Genomic DNA, 13,542 nt, shown 5'->3' with positions numbered 1-13,542 from the left:
ACTGTACTGTATTGGGAGAAAAACATCAAAAGTTCTTCTCTGCTCCTGCTGTTTTAGCACAAACTTTCTTTATCGTCACAGCCGTCCATCCTCCAACGAACGGGCGATATCTTCGCCTAACCGAACCGGGGGTTCCAAAGGATTTCGCGATCCCCATCTCCCCGTCTCTCCCATGGCAGAGCCGCCGCCGCCCCCGTCGCAGTCGCCGGCGCCCACGCAGCAGCAGACGCCCGCGGCAACCGCGCGGGATGAAATGATGGCGTGCGTGGCTGCGCTGGAGGCGGCGCTGCTGCCGTGCCTCCCCGCGCGCGAGCTGCAGGCCGTCGACCGCTCCCTCCAGTCCTCCCACCAGAGTACGAACCCTCTCTCGCCGTCCTCCCTTCTCCTCCCCCCCTTGTCGATCCGAGCGGCCATGTTTCGGGCCAAGATTCGTCTTCTTGGTTGGTCACTGGCCCCGCTCTCCCCTCGCGCGCGCCAGGTGTTCGTTTTAGGGATTATCTTGTGATTGGCCTATTTGATTCCCGGTAGATTAGATATCAGGTGCTTAGACTAGAGCAATTTGTGTATCTGTAGTTCCGACTGCTGTGTTACTTACTAGTGCCAAATTGGAGATGATGACTGTGGTTTTGCTGTGGACAGTTGATGTCGAGAGGCACGCCAGGGATTTCATGGAGGCAGCCAAGAAGCTTCAGTCTTGCTTCATCGACATGCAGCGCGAGGACCAACCAACAAACGAAGAACTGCTTCGTAAGGTGTGATTCTTCAGCTAGATCCTTCACTTGGGATCACTTCATTGCTTTCTGTGGATATGTACATGATTCTGTGTGTTAGGGGAGAGACAGTGGTGATTGGAGTTGTCCTGGGATCTCTAGGAATAAACCTATAACGTTCTCTTACATTGCTGCTACTAGGCAGAGGGTGGGCGAGGTTTGGCACACCATAGTGGCGTGATAGGTGGGTGGTGACTCCTGAGTTGGAATGGCTAGGGAGAGGGTGGTAAAAGGAATGCAATCGGTTTTGGTTTAATTTCATTGGTAGTATTCTCGACACGAGTTGATCAACCCATAATCCAACCCTTATGATTGTTGGTGGTCCTTAAAAATAACTAATTTGAACGATAAACTTTTACTATTATCAACTAATATTAATGGCCTATTTGGATAAGGCAGTAGTCTCAAGCACAGCATGGCAGGTGCTGAAGATACGCCGCAAGCGGGCTTTAAAAGCAAGGCAGCGAATTGAATTTTCAGAGAGGGGATTTTGAGTTTTTGTTATTTGGTACTACCTCTCTTGAACTGCAAAAACGTCTTACATTAAGTTACAGAGAGAGTAGTAGTTTCTTGCATGAGTTTATCAGCTAGGAATTGATGGGGGAGTGATTATACAGTCGACATTGATAGCCGTCCGATCAATATCTTCTCATCCCTTGGGACGAATTCCGATGTTCAGATCGGATGGTTCTAAGCATTGACTTAATGAGTTATTTCTCAGTTGCCCGAGAAACTGCAAAAGCATTTATTATTATCTTCTGGTAACATGTTTGTTTGAAGAAAATTATATTTGGTACTACGGGCACCATTGTAAAAGCAGTTCTAATTGTAATCTGACCTCACTTTCACTTCTATGAAAAAGCATAGGTATGTGAATAGGGAGCGTAATGTTTGTGCTTGAGGAGCTTGATGCAACGCTTTTGTGCTACTATTAGCCTCGATTGTGCACTGCAGAAGTATATAATTTTTATGAAAAAATATCACGATGTATGTTTGCAGGGAGCGTAATTTTTGTGATTGGGTGACTTGATGCAATGCTTTTGTGCTATTCAGCCTCAGTTCCGTACTATTAAATGATATAAAAATTAACACAGTTAGACAGATTCAGAAGTGAAGAATCTTAAGAAACCAGTAGCCTTCTTAAAATTCTTTTTTGCTTGAAAATAAAACAAAAATGGTTTCCCACATGAATATGCAATTATGTTGAGACGGGTACAATTAAACACTTCACAGGCCTTATTTATTTGTCCCCCTAAAAGGCAGGCTTTGTTTATTCTGTATATTATCTTGTACTAAGTACCTGGAAGTTGAGAAAAGTCATATGCAGTATGGCCTTGAAGCTTAATAGGTAAATACTAAATTGCCAACTCTGAACGTATTTTCATGTTTGAGCTGCAGGAGATTACTACAATGGAGGAAGAACTGAAGACTAGGTCTGAGCTCATTGCCAAGCACAAGAGTCTCATTGAAGGGTGGCAGAAAGAACTAAAGGACCAGCTGGGCAAGCACAACACTGAGCTCGAAAGAGTTTGATTCCGCCATGTACATTTCCTATTTCGACCAGAATGGCCATGAAATTCTGTGTGGCTGAATGTTAGTCGTCCCTGGAAAAATTCTGTCAGCCAAGAGACAAACCAGCATAACTAATGTTTAGGATCTAACCAGTCAAATTGTTCATCGGTGTCTTGTTTCGTTGTGGAACATGTAATTTTTTTCTATCTGTTTGGTTACCAGTTTGGGGCAAATTTGTCATGCAAAACATGTACTCGAAAGTTAAAAGCAATCTATATACTAGCTAATTGTCTCTGCATTGCAGCGAGGCATATAACTTACCCCCACCATATTCTAATGGTTCAACGCCAGTCATGTCCAACATATAACTTACACCCATCATGTTCTAGATTTTTGGTAAAGATTTGATTTGAGTATGTGTAGAGGATGGCACGGAAAGTTTTGATTTAGTTATGTTTTCATAGGATTTTAATTGATTGAATTTAATGTAGGACATGGTTTTGTTGAGATTTGAGTTAACAGTATGACAAGGAAAGGAAAATTATGGTTGTCATGTTCTACAGAAACAATTGTCATCACAAACATCAACATAATACTCGAAGCTCAGGTTTATGGTTGTGAGGAACTTGTGGAAAAATAGCGACAAAAGTAGGAAATGGTTATTAGACGGAATTGGCAACATATGATTTGACAAAAGATTATCACAACGATGCCAAACCCAAATACATGACTGAAAATAGCTTCCAAGCATGGACGCATTAATTTACTGGATGATGTAGTCTACCTTACATGTGAAGAAAATCTACCAGATGGTGCAAAAACAGGCCTACAACATTAATTCAAGTCAATACAGCTCATCAAGTTACTTCTTCGCATATGTGATGCGCATTGGGTTCTCTTTGATTTTGAAACCCTGAAGAAGGTTCATGGCTGCGGTTGCCTGCCCCTCGTCTCCATACTCCACGAAAGCGATACCGGGCTTCGCTTCGATCATCCGCACTTCCTTGAACCCGGGGTACTGGCAGAAGAACATCTGCAGCATCAAAGCGGTCGCGTCGTGTGGGAGTTCTTGGACGAAGAGAATGTTGTTTGGTACAATAATCTCTGGCATCATGACCTTCGGTCCCGCACCAAAAGGTAGCTGAGAGAGCTGCACAAGAAAAAGTCAAGCCAGTAATGATGTGAAGAAAACTAATTACAGAATAAACGTGGAAAGATGCCCAGTCATAGTACTGGGCGTATATATGATAGTAAGCAAACTTTGCGCTAAGTCTGAGTCATGACTATTCCCTGCTAAATCTCAAGCTATTTCTCGAAGCAAAGTGAATCGCCTTAATATGTTGAATGCCAATTTTACTTACATAATTATGCAAGCAGGAATCACTGGCTTGCAGACATACAAACTCCATTCCCAAAATAGAACAACAAAACAGCAGGCAGGATGTCTAGCAAAGAAGTTAAAAGGAGATTGTGTATGTGAACACAAAGCAAAGAAGAATGGAGCTTGGAAAACATGGTCACAAGAACATATTCCATCGTTCATATGCAACAACAAAAACCTCTACGCAACAGAAAATGAATAAATAAGAACATTTCTAATCAATTCTACAGCACTTACCGGCGGAGCCCCATAAGCACCAGGATAGGCATGCATGCCCACGCCAGCCTGGTTAACATCATGGTGCTGCTCACGCTTCTGCTTCTTCTCAGCTGCATTATCAAAGAACAAGGCAGACTAAGTTTTGCTCGTGAATTTAAAAGGATGCCAAGTTGCCATAAGCTCGTATAAAAAACCAGCAAAATAAGTAGTACCTCCCAGTACGAAGCAACTCTATCAACAAAGTGTGTAAAGCTAAATACAGTGAATTGAACAGATATCTGATATTTAGACCTGGCGACGACTGCTTTATTGATCTTTTGCTTCTATTCAAATTAATACTGGTACTCTCGTAGAAGTAACAGTAAGTGCAAGAACAGAATAAAAGAAATTTTGTTTTTAGATAATCTGGATTTTTTTAGGCGAATGAGTGCATCTATTGAGCTTAGTTGCAAAATCTGCATATACCACCTAAGAAAAATGTTTAAATGGGGGACTGAAGACTGGAATCAAGGACCGCAAAAGGTCTGATTCTTGCTGTTTTAAACATTTTAGCAGTAATGTATGCCCCACTACATGTGCAGAGGAAAAGTGAAAACTATGATAATGTATTAGTAGTGACACCAATACCTCCTCAAGTCAATTTATTAACCTGTTATAAACAACAATCCATGGCTACGTGCAACAGAGTCCATCTCCAGCACATCTTTCAGTTAAGTTTTACAAAATATATTGAACATACCGTGCTAACAAATGGCAAGCTACGTGTCCAAACAAAATAAAGAAGTGCAAACCAAGATAAAGTTCCGAGGGGCCAAAGTAAAACTGCAAATGTAAAGGGGTATGCACATTAACCGGGATCTTACGTTTCTCATCATTCCTCTTCCTTTTTTCTCGAGGTACGAAAGTGCCATCAGCTTTTGCTACAACATCTGACTTGGTCTTGGCATATTGAATTTTCTGAAATCAAATAGACAAGATTTCATGAGTGACAAAAATACTACAGCTTCAGAAGTCAAAATGCAATGCAAAGGAGCAGATGAAAGAGCATATGTGCATGTGTGCAATAGTTAGTTAAGCAATTTGAACAACTCAAGTTTAGTTTGGTATTGACTAGACATGCCCAGTAAGGGACCTAGTATATACAAATAATATACTCCCTCTGTATCAAAATATAAGACGTTTTTTTCCGCTAAGCACAACAAGCTTATATTTTGGTACGGAGGGAGTGTCATCTAAGCACAAACAAGATAGATTATAGACCACCTAGGCAGTAATGTTGCTTAGAACAAACCGCTTCAATAGAAAGAATTGAATAAGCTTAAATGCTAGATTATGTTAGACAAACCATAACATTATGACATAATTGCAAGCAGTAGAGATGCTCTTTTTTCTGTTGAGATGGTATTCATAAACCCAATACGCTTGGCTAACAACACAACGAACAACAGGATATAGTAACATAACTAAAAAAAAACAGGATATAGTAACATATCTAAAAAAAAAACAGGATATAGTAAAATCAGATCAGATCAAATTATGGGACAAGCAAAGCTGTAACACCAATTCAGCTGTAAACTCACCATGGGTTTGTCATAGAAGGGAAAATCTTGCATCCTCTTCAAAGCCTCAGTTGCTGATGCAACATCTTCGAACACAACCCATGCCTGCCCTTTATGCTTCAAAGTCTTGAAAGCAAGCACCTCAATGATTTTCCCAAACTGGGAGAAAACGGCATTGAGGGACTTCTTAAGTGCTGTAAAGAATTCAGCAAATTATATTAGTCAGCCGCATCGGTTCCAAAAAGTAAAACTAAATAAGGCTCAGCAGAAATCTGTAACGACTGTAACGACTTCAAAATTCAGAGATGCAGTACAGGGTATGCAATTGCTGTTTTTCTTCGGTAAACTGGAGAATGTAATCTTACTTTCATGACCCAGATTCGATTCTATTAGCTCGGTACATCAAACAAAGAGGACTGCCCTCGGATTAAGCAGACCGCCAGATCTCTAACACCAGCACACGCTAAACCACTAATCCGCGAGATATCTGCGGCACTTCTCCACGAGACAACGACTACCTCCGCCGGAAAACAGCCGGGCTTGGCACACGGAATTTCATTAGCGGGCACCAACGTGTCTGGCAAAACGTGTCCTGGAGAAGCGCCGAGATTTCCACCGGGCCAGCGCAGAGGAACAACGGCGAGCCAGAGGTAGCGAATACATTACACGGGAAAGAAGAAATCCGCGAGAATCTCCCTAGGGTTTAGACAAGGGGGGCGCGGAGGAAGGCGAGAGGGCTCAAGCAGGGGAAAGATACCTTCGAGTTTGATCTTCTCGTTGAGGTTATTGATGTAGATGGTCACGTTCGGCTGGACGCCGTTCGCCTCCCCGCCGCCGCCGGCCGCCGCCTCGCCGCTCATATCCTCGTCGCGCAGCCGCCGCTCGAGAGCCTTCTTCTCTTTCTAGCCTCCGGACCCCTCCGTGTCCTCTCTCGCTCTTTTTTTTTTCTGAGGGACGTCTTCTCTTCTATTTTCTCGGGTTGGGCCTTCATGTCTTAATATCGCTTCAAAAGAGGCTTGCCGTGTGGGCTCGTTGGTTCGGCAAACATCAGATCTGGGGGAGCGACTTCTTTTTTTAGATGAACTAGGGACTTTATTAAAACTCAATGACATTTAGGAATACAAATAATGTCTGATAAGCACTCTAGCCACATGTGGCGATCCACTGACAGTGAAACAGCTGTCTTAACTAAATCACGAGCTTCAAAATTACATTCTCTAGCTCAAACTCGAAAGTAACTTCCCTGAAGTCGCTGCTCTGAAACATCTTTTTTTTAGGTGTTGCTCTGAAACATCTGGGGCATTGTAGCAAGACCAGAACTCCGAAATCACTAATTAAGGAGTACTCGTTGCAAAGAACACTCTACTTTCTCAGGTCGCGACAAATGGCGTACATGCAGTGCGCCACTTGTCGCAACATAGGAGTTTTTCTTTTTTCGTAGATTCATTTATTTAAAACGTTTTATCTCTTAAACCGTGCGTCCAAATTTTAAACCGTTTTCATCATTGAATTTCTCACGTCGAGATCTTCAAAACTAGATCCCATGTTGATAGGTTTTGACAAATTTTTTTTCACGAAAAAATTCGGACGAAAATAACAGGGCGAAAAAACCGAACCAGGAGCACGATTTTTTCCCTTTCCGAAAGAGGCACACCCGTGCCTCTCGCGAAATCACAATCGTGCCTCTCGTGAAAGCAAAACCGTGACTCTCGTGGAAGGAAAAAAATAGAAAACACGTTTTTTTTCGTTTCTGAGAGGCACGGCCGTGACTCTCGCGAAGGCACAACCGTGCCTCTCGCGAAAGCAAAACCGTGACTCTCGCGAAAGAAAAAAAAAACAAAAAACGCATATTTTTTTTTCTTTCCTAGAGGCACGGCCGTGACTTTCGCGAAAGCACAACCGTGTCTTTCGCAGAAGCAAAACCGTGACTCTCACGAAAGAAAAAAAAAGAAAACACGTTTTGTTTTTCCCTTTCCTAAAGGCACGGTCGTGACTTTCGCGAAAGCACAACCGTGCCTCTCGCGGAAGCAAAACCGTGACTCTCACGAAAAAAACAGAAAACACGTTTTGTTTTTCCCTTTTCCGAGAGGCACGGCCGTGACTCTCGCAAAAGCACAACCGTGCCTCTCACGGAAGCAAAACCGTGACTCTCGCGAAAGAAAAAAAAAACAAAAAATGTGTTTTTTTCGTTTCCGAAAGGCACAGCCGTGACTCTCGCTAAAGCACAACCGTGCCTCTCGCGGAAGAAAAAACGTGACTTTCGCGAAAGGAAAATAAAAGAAAACGCGTTTTTTTCGTGCAAAAAAATTATTTTTTTTGATCGAAAAGCTAAGAAAGACGGGGAAAACCAAAACATCGAAAAACCCAAAAAAACCATTTAAAAAGCCGAAAACGCGTGCGAAAAAAAATCCAAAGGGAGCGTCCAGAGCGCGACACGTGGCGAATGCTGAGAGCGCGCCAAATGGCGCTAATCGTTGCGAGGCTCCCGAAGAAGCGCTCGTTAACTAGTTGCTCCCCCAGAACTCTTGCCTGAAACGGGCGACAATGGGCCGGCCAAGTACGCTGGAGGTCCACAGGCCTTAAGCGCTCTCTTTCTTTCACATTTGTTCTTGCTTTTTTTTGCTTTGCTTTTTAAATTTTGTTTACATTCAAAAAATTTCTAAACATATATATTATAAAAATGAAATTACATAATATTTTGAATAAATGTTAATATGCATAAGCGTGTATAGAATATACAAAAAACGTACAATGTATATGGAAAAAAATAAAACAGGTGTCCAATTGCCGGGCGGCTAGCGATCCACTTTTTCAGGCGGCTCTCTTCCCGTGCGTCTTCCCTCACCGCCGCCGGCAGTCTCCGCCAGGCTTGCCCGCGCGGCTGACGGCGGCGGCGGGGCTCCGTTCCTGCTGTTGATCGATGGTTTTTGGCGATGTACACGCAGACGCCTTGTGACCCAATAATGGCTGGTATGATGCAGCGGCAGCAGTGGTTCATGGCTGAGCACGGACAGCAACGGGCCTTCCCAATCCTTGATGGCGTTGTTTGCAGCAGGCACACAAGCCACGGAGGAAAGGGAGGGGAGCTGGCACCGCCAGTCTGCCACCATGTCCCTCGATCTGGAGAGCCTGCTCATCGAGCCGGGGCTAGCAATGCTTCCAGAGGCTCCCTTCGGTGTCGGGGTGCGGTAGCAATGCAGCAGTTGCTGCGTCCATCACCCGCGCCGCGACGGGGATGTGGCGATGCCTATGTAGCAGATGTCGGGGTGATCGCACCTGATCTAGCTCGTGCTGCTGGGCACTATCGGTTGGGCTTGGCTAGCTGTCATTGCCACCATGGACGCGGCATCTGCTGGACAATGGTCGCCGGAAGGGCTCGGACCTTCAAATCCAGCAAGATTCGCGATCTACATCGCTAACGGCGATGCATAACTGCGGTCGTGTCCTCCACATAGGAGTAATCTGCTGCCACATGCGACGATGATGGTAGTGGCGGCATGTGGTGATGTCGTCTCATGCAGATCGTTCATCAGCTGTCACTTGTGAGGACGGTGCAGGTGCGCCAGATCGTCCCAACCTCAGGATTTGGGTGGTGCATGTGACCATCCTCCCTCGTCTAAGTATGCTTCTTGTTATGCTGCTGGGATCGTGGAATGTGGAGGAGATAATTTAGGATGACTTCGGTTGGGTGGTGCTTCTCGAGCACCCGGTCTCGAGCTCCAGGGTAAAAACCCTAAGTCTGACCTTAGTTGGTTAGAGCAACTCTAGCAGACCCCGCAAAACGTCCCGGCCTGCAAAATAACCGCCAAATTGCGGGTCGGGGCCAGAAAATCTGCACGAGCAGACCCCGGATCCCGCCACGACCCGCAATTTTTTTTGCGGGGCGCAGCAAATCTTCTCCCCCAACCTCTATCTTCGCGGGCTGGGAGGCCGACCCGAGCTCAACCTCTATCTTCGCGGGCTGGGAGGTCGAACCGAGCTCAACCCCTATCCCGCGCGAGATTTGGCGGGAGGGACATTTCCGCGCGGCCCTTCCCGCTCCCTGCACCCTCCGGCACCATTGCCCCCACTCCGCAAGCTCCGACTGCTCTTCCCCAGCCGTCAGTCGCCGCCATGGACGCCCCCCTGCTATCCCCCGTCACCGTCGAGGTCGACCACACCCCTTCCGCTCGGGCGGATCTCGTCGCCGGCCAAGTTGGCCCCGCCACCGTCGCCCAAGCCCAAGCCGCGCCTGCCCGCAAGCGGCAGGGCAACATTGTCGTGCAGGGCGGGAATCCGGCCGCCCCCGCCGCGATGGCCCGCACTCCGGGCGCCAACGCGGCAACGCGATCCCGGCCAGCGGCGAAGAAGGTCAGCAAGGTCGCGGGCGTAAAGCGGAGGAAGGTTCCGGCTTCAAAGAAGCCACCTTCTTCAACCTCTCGCTCCATCCCGCCGCAAGGAGGTGCTCCAGCGATGCCGTTCAACGGTGCCGCTCCCCCTGCGAGCGAGGTGTTGGACGAAATGGCCGGAAGGTATGCGCCTTCGGTCTTGGCGATTCCCTTTCATTTTTCGCCATTATTCTCGATAGCGTGTGACTTGTTATCATTCGCTACAGCGGTGGTTCGAACAATGGAACAACCGAGTTCATGAACTTGTTGGACACGAACGCGGTTGACATTGATCAAGCCCCTTTTGAACCATTCAAGTACAATGAAATAGAGGCCGGCGTGGATGATCATGATTGTGCGGACGAATTGGAGGAGATCGAAGCGGAAGCGTTTGAGCAATGGCAAGCAAAAACTAGGAAAAGCATAAGATCGAAGAACTACACAATCTTGGAAGATCAAGCTTTGATTCAAGCATGGAGTGCGGTGTCTCTTGATGCATGCATGGGTACATCTCAAACTTCCAAGATATATTGGCAAAGGATCGAAGATCAATACTTTCGCATTATGGCAAAGTATCCCAATAGGACTCCACGCACATTTCGGTCGCTTCAAGGGCGTTGGGAGAACATCAAGCCTATGTGCAGCCGTTGGGCAGCTTGCTTGGAGCAAGTACGCAATGCACCTCCAAGTGGCACCGTGGAGTCCGACTACGTGAGTTTGTTTTTCCTTTGTTCAAATTGTGCATCATCATATTGCATCATGAGAAGTGATTGGATCACTTTGTTCACATTGTGTAGGAAAAAATTGCTCAACATAGATACAAGGACATGGAAGCTTCGGAAGGCAAAATTTTCAAACTAGAGCATTGTTGTAACACCCTCGATGCGACTATAGCTCCCACGTGTCGAGGCACGACTTAGAGGCATAATCGCATTGAAGGCATATGTCGCAAGTTAGGCAATCTTCACAAACATCCCATGTAATGTAATAATAAAAAGGGAGATAACATAGTTGGCTTACACTCGCCACGTCAATCAAGTACATAAATAAAATTACATCATCCATACACTCAAGGCCCGACTACGGCGCCAAAATAAAAGAGAACCCAACATGCGACATGGTCCCAATCACCCCCAACTGGGCACCACTACTGATCATCGGGAAAGGAAACGTAGTATCGTTGAGAGTCTTCGTCGAACTCCCACTTGAGCTCATACGCGTCTCCTGAAGCAGAATCATCAGGCCCTGCATCTGGTGTAATAGTAATCTGTGAGCCACAGGGACTCAGCAATCTCGCAACCTCGCGATCAAGACTATTTAAGCTCGTAGGTAAGGCAAGGTAAAAAAAGTGGAGCTGAAGCAAGCGACTAGCATATATGGTGGCTAACTTATTCGCAACAGAGAGCGAGAAGAGGAGGCAAAGCGCGAGCGAGAAACTAGAGAGCAACCTGCGCAAACATTACACCAACACCGTGTCCACCTCCAGGACTCCACCGAGAAGAGGCCATCATGGTAACACACTCAGTTGATTCATTTTAATTAAGTTAAGGTTCAAGTTATCTACAACCGGACATTAACAAATTCCCATCTGCCCATAACCGCGGGCACGGCTTTCGAAAGTTCAATCCCTGCAGGGGAGTCCCAACTTAGCCCATGACAAGCTCTCACGGTCAACGAAGGAATAGACCTCCACCCGAGACATACCGATCAGACTCGGTATCCCGGTACAACAAGACATTTCGACAGGTTAAAACAAGACCAACAACACCGCCCGAATGTGCCGACAAATCCCGATAGTAGCTGCACATATCTCTTTCTCAGGGCACACTCAGATTGTCCTAGGTACGGGTAGGCCAGCCCAGAGTTGCCCCTGGTGGCCACCGGTAGCTGACAGGTGGACCAACACTCAGAGTAGCACTGGCCCGGGGGGGTAAAATAAGATGACCCTTGAGTCTGCAGAACCCAAGGGAAAGAAAAGGCTAGGTGGCGAATGGTAAAACCAATGTTGGGCATTGCTAGAAAAGCTTTAATCAAGGCAAACTATCAAGGGGTTCCCGTTATAACCCAACCGCGTAAGGAACGCAAAAATCCGAGAACATAACACCGATATGACAGAAACTAGGGTGGCAAGAGTGGAACAAAACACTAAGCGAGAGGCCGAGCCTTCCATCCTTTACCAAGTATATAGATGCATTAAGATAACATGGCAATATAATGATATCCCAACAAGTAAGTAAAAGATGTTCCAACAAGGAACAGGCTCCAATCTTCACCTGCAACTAGCAACGCTATAAGAGGGGCTAAGCAAAGCGGTAATATAGCCAATCAACGGTTTGCTAGGACAAAGGTGGGTTAGAGGTTTGACATGGAAATTTGGGAGGCTGACAAGCAAAAGGTAGGCATCGTAGCATTGGCATAGCAAAAGAGCGAGCAAACTAGCATAGCAAAGATAGTAGTGATTTCGAGGGTATGATCATCTTGCCTGCACAGTTGTCAGAGTTGACTGGATCCTCACAAGCAAACTCAACGGGCTCCTCGGTAGCGAACTCGTCTCCCGGCTCTACCCAAACAAGACAAACAAGCAACAAGGATACAATCAACCACGTGCAAGACCAAGCAATACGAGGCAAAGATGATATGCTATGCGGGATGCGATGCGGGATGCAAAATGCAAGGTATGACAGGAAATGCATGAACCTGGCCTCAACTTGGAAATCCAAGTGTGCCACTTGAAAGATGAGATGAAATCGCCTGAAAACGATATAAAGAACGCCGGAATGGAGTTACGGTTGGGAAATGGCAAGCGATTCAAAAATGACACCGGTCTGCGATTTACAGCAAGTAGGCATCTAAATGCAACAAGATGAACATGCTACAGCCACCAAACATGGCAAAAAAATACATGGCAGGGATGCACACAAGATGCTTAACAAAAGTCTAGCACTGAGCTATGGCCAAATCATCCATTACGAGGTGCAAACAAGTATGGCAAAAACGCAAATGCAAAACAGATCTCAGACTTAGTGAAATTAACACTTGTCTGAAATTTCAGATCATGAAGCCCTCTCCGGAGCATCAAAATAACATGCTACAGGACCTGAACATGACAAAGAAAGACATGGCATGGAGCTACTCAACAAGCTTAACAAAAGTCCCTTAGTGACCTCGAGCCAAAAGGGATCACAAAATATACTAACAAGCACACGAACATAGCAAAAACATAATCAGTTTTCAGACTTAGTGAAAACTGGGACATGCTGAAATTTAACTCACGAAGGCATGTAAACGAGCTCGATGCACTCACTACGTTTCAAGTCATGGAAAGGAAAGCATACATCCATTAAGAAGGCACAAAATGCAAGCTAGACATGGTAAGAACAATGGCATAGCATGCACGGATCAACTACAATAGCATCGGCAAAATCGCAAACAAGTTGACGATCTGCCCAGATTCGCAACGAAGCAAAAGTAGAGCTCGATTGACTCAAGCTAGGGTGCTCCATAAATGCAAACAAAGACATGGATGGATAGAGCAATACAAGATTAGAAAAACTCCCTTACTGATCATCCTCAAAAGAGGCACGGATCACTAGGAAACAACATGAACATATGGCATCATGAACTAAACAATCCCAGACTTAGTGAAAACTACTAAGTCCCTGAAAACTGATTTACCGGGTGCCTCACTTTGCAAGCTTGCACAAGTCACCACACACATCCTAAAAATGCATGGG

At 45.7% G+C, this 13,542-nt stretch overlaps 2 protein-coding genes across 2 annotated transcripts; one reads left to right on the top strand and one right to left on the bottom strand.

Annotated features, from left to right (window-relative positions):
- The first annotated feature begins 58 nt into the window (after nt 1-58).
- On the top strand, nt 59-2,580 carry LOC123191672 (mediator of RNA polymerase II transcription subunit 28). Its single transcript, XM_044604326.1, has 3 exons — nt 59-353; nt 640-752; nt 2,169-2,580. Exons 1-3 carry the CDS (start codon nt 173-175, stop codon nt 2,301-2,303), a joined length of 429 nt encoding a protein of 142 aa, XP_044460261.1. The 5' UTR covers nt 59-172; the 3' UTR covers nt 2,304-2,580.
- A 339-nt stretch (nt 2,581-2,919) lies between these two features.
- On the bottom strand, nt 2,920-6,431 carry LOC123191664 (U1 small nuclear ribonucleoprotein A). The gene is made up of 5 exons (XM_044604320.1): nt 6,199-6,431; nt 5,463-5,635; nt 4,746-4,839; nt 3,901-3,992; nt 2,920-3,432 (listed from the first exon to the last, which is right to left on the bottom strand). Exons 1-5 carry the CDS (start codon nt 6,299-6,301, stop codon nt 3,145-3,147), a joined length of 750 nt encoding a protein of 249 aa, XP_044460255.1. The 5' UTR covers nt 6,302-6,431; the 3' UTR covers nt 2,920-3,144.
- Between the last annotated feature and the right edge of the window lie 7,111 nt (nt 6,432-13,542).

This window comes from Triticum aestivum, chromosome 1A, assembly GCF_018294505.1.
Source record: "Triticum aestivum cultivar Chinese Spring chromosome 1A, IWGSC CS RefSeq v2.1, whole genome shotgun sequence".
Taxonomy (NCBI): Eukaryota; Viridiplantae; Streptophyta; class Magnoliopsida; order Poales; family Poaceae; genus Triticum; species Triticum aestivum.
The sequence above is the reverse complement of the archived record's forward strand: the minus strand, read 5'-3'. Positions and strand labels throughout refer to the sequence as shown.

What these genes read in the sequence shown, in the direction of transcription:
- LOC123191672 (XM_044604326.1), top strand. Translation starts at nt 173, where the DNA reads ATGGCAGAGCCGCCGCCGCCCCCGTCGCAGTCGCCGGCGCCCACGCAG. An exon ending in CCTCCAGTCCTCCCACCAGA is followed by an intron (nt 354 to 639) that starts GTACGAACCCTC and finishes TGCTGTGGACAG; the next exon opens with TTGATGTCGAGAGGCACGCC. An exon ending in ACGAAGAACTGCTTCGTAAG is followed by an intron (nt 753 to 2,168) that starts GTGTGATTCTTC and finishes TTTGAGCTGCAG; the next exon opens with GAGATTACTACAATGGAGGA.
- LOC123191664 (XM_044604320.1), bottom strand. Translation starts at nt 6,301, where the DNA reads ATGAGCGGCGAGGCGGCGGCCGGCGGCGGCGGGGAGGCGAACGGCGTC. An exon ending in CGAGAAGATCAAACTCGAAG is followed by an intron (nt 5,636 to 6,198) that starts GTATCTTTCCCC and finishes AATTCTTTACAG; the next exon opens with CACTTAAGAAGTCCCTCAAT. An exon ending in CCTTCTATGACAAACCCATG is followed by an intron (nt 4,840 to 5,462) that starts GTGAGTTTACAG and finishes ATTTGATTTCAG; the next exon opens with AAAATTCAATATGCCAAGAC.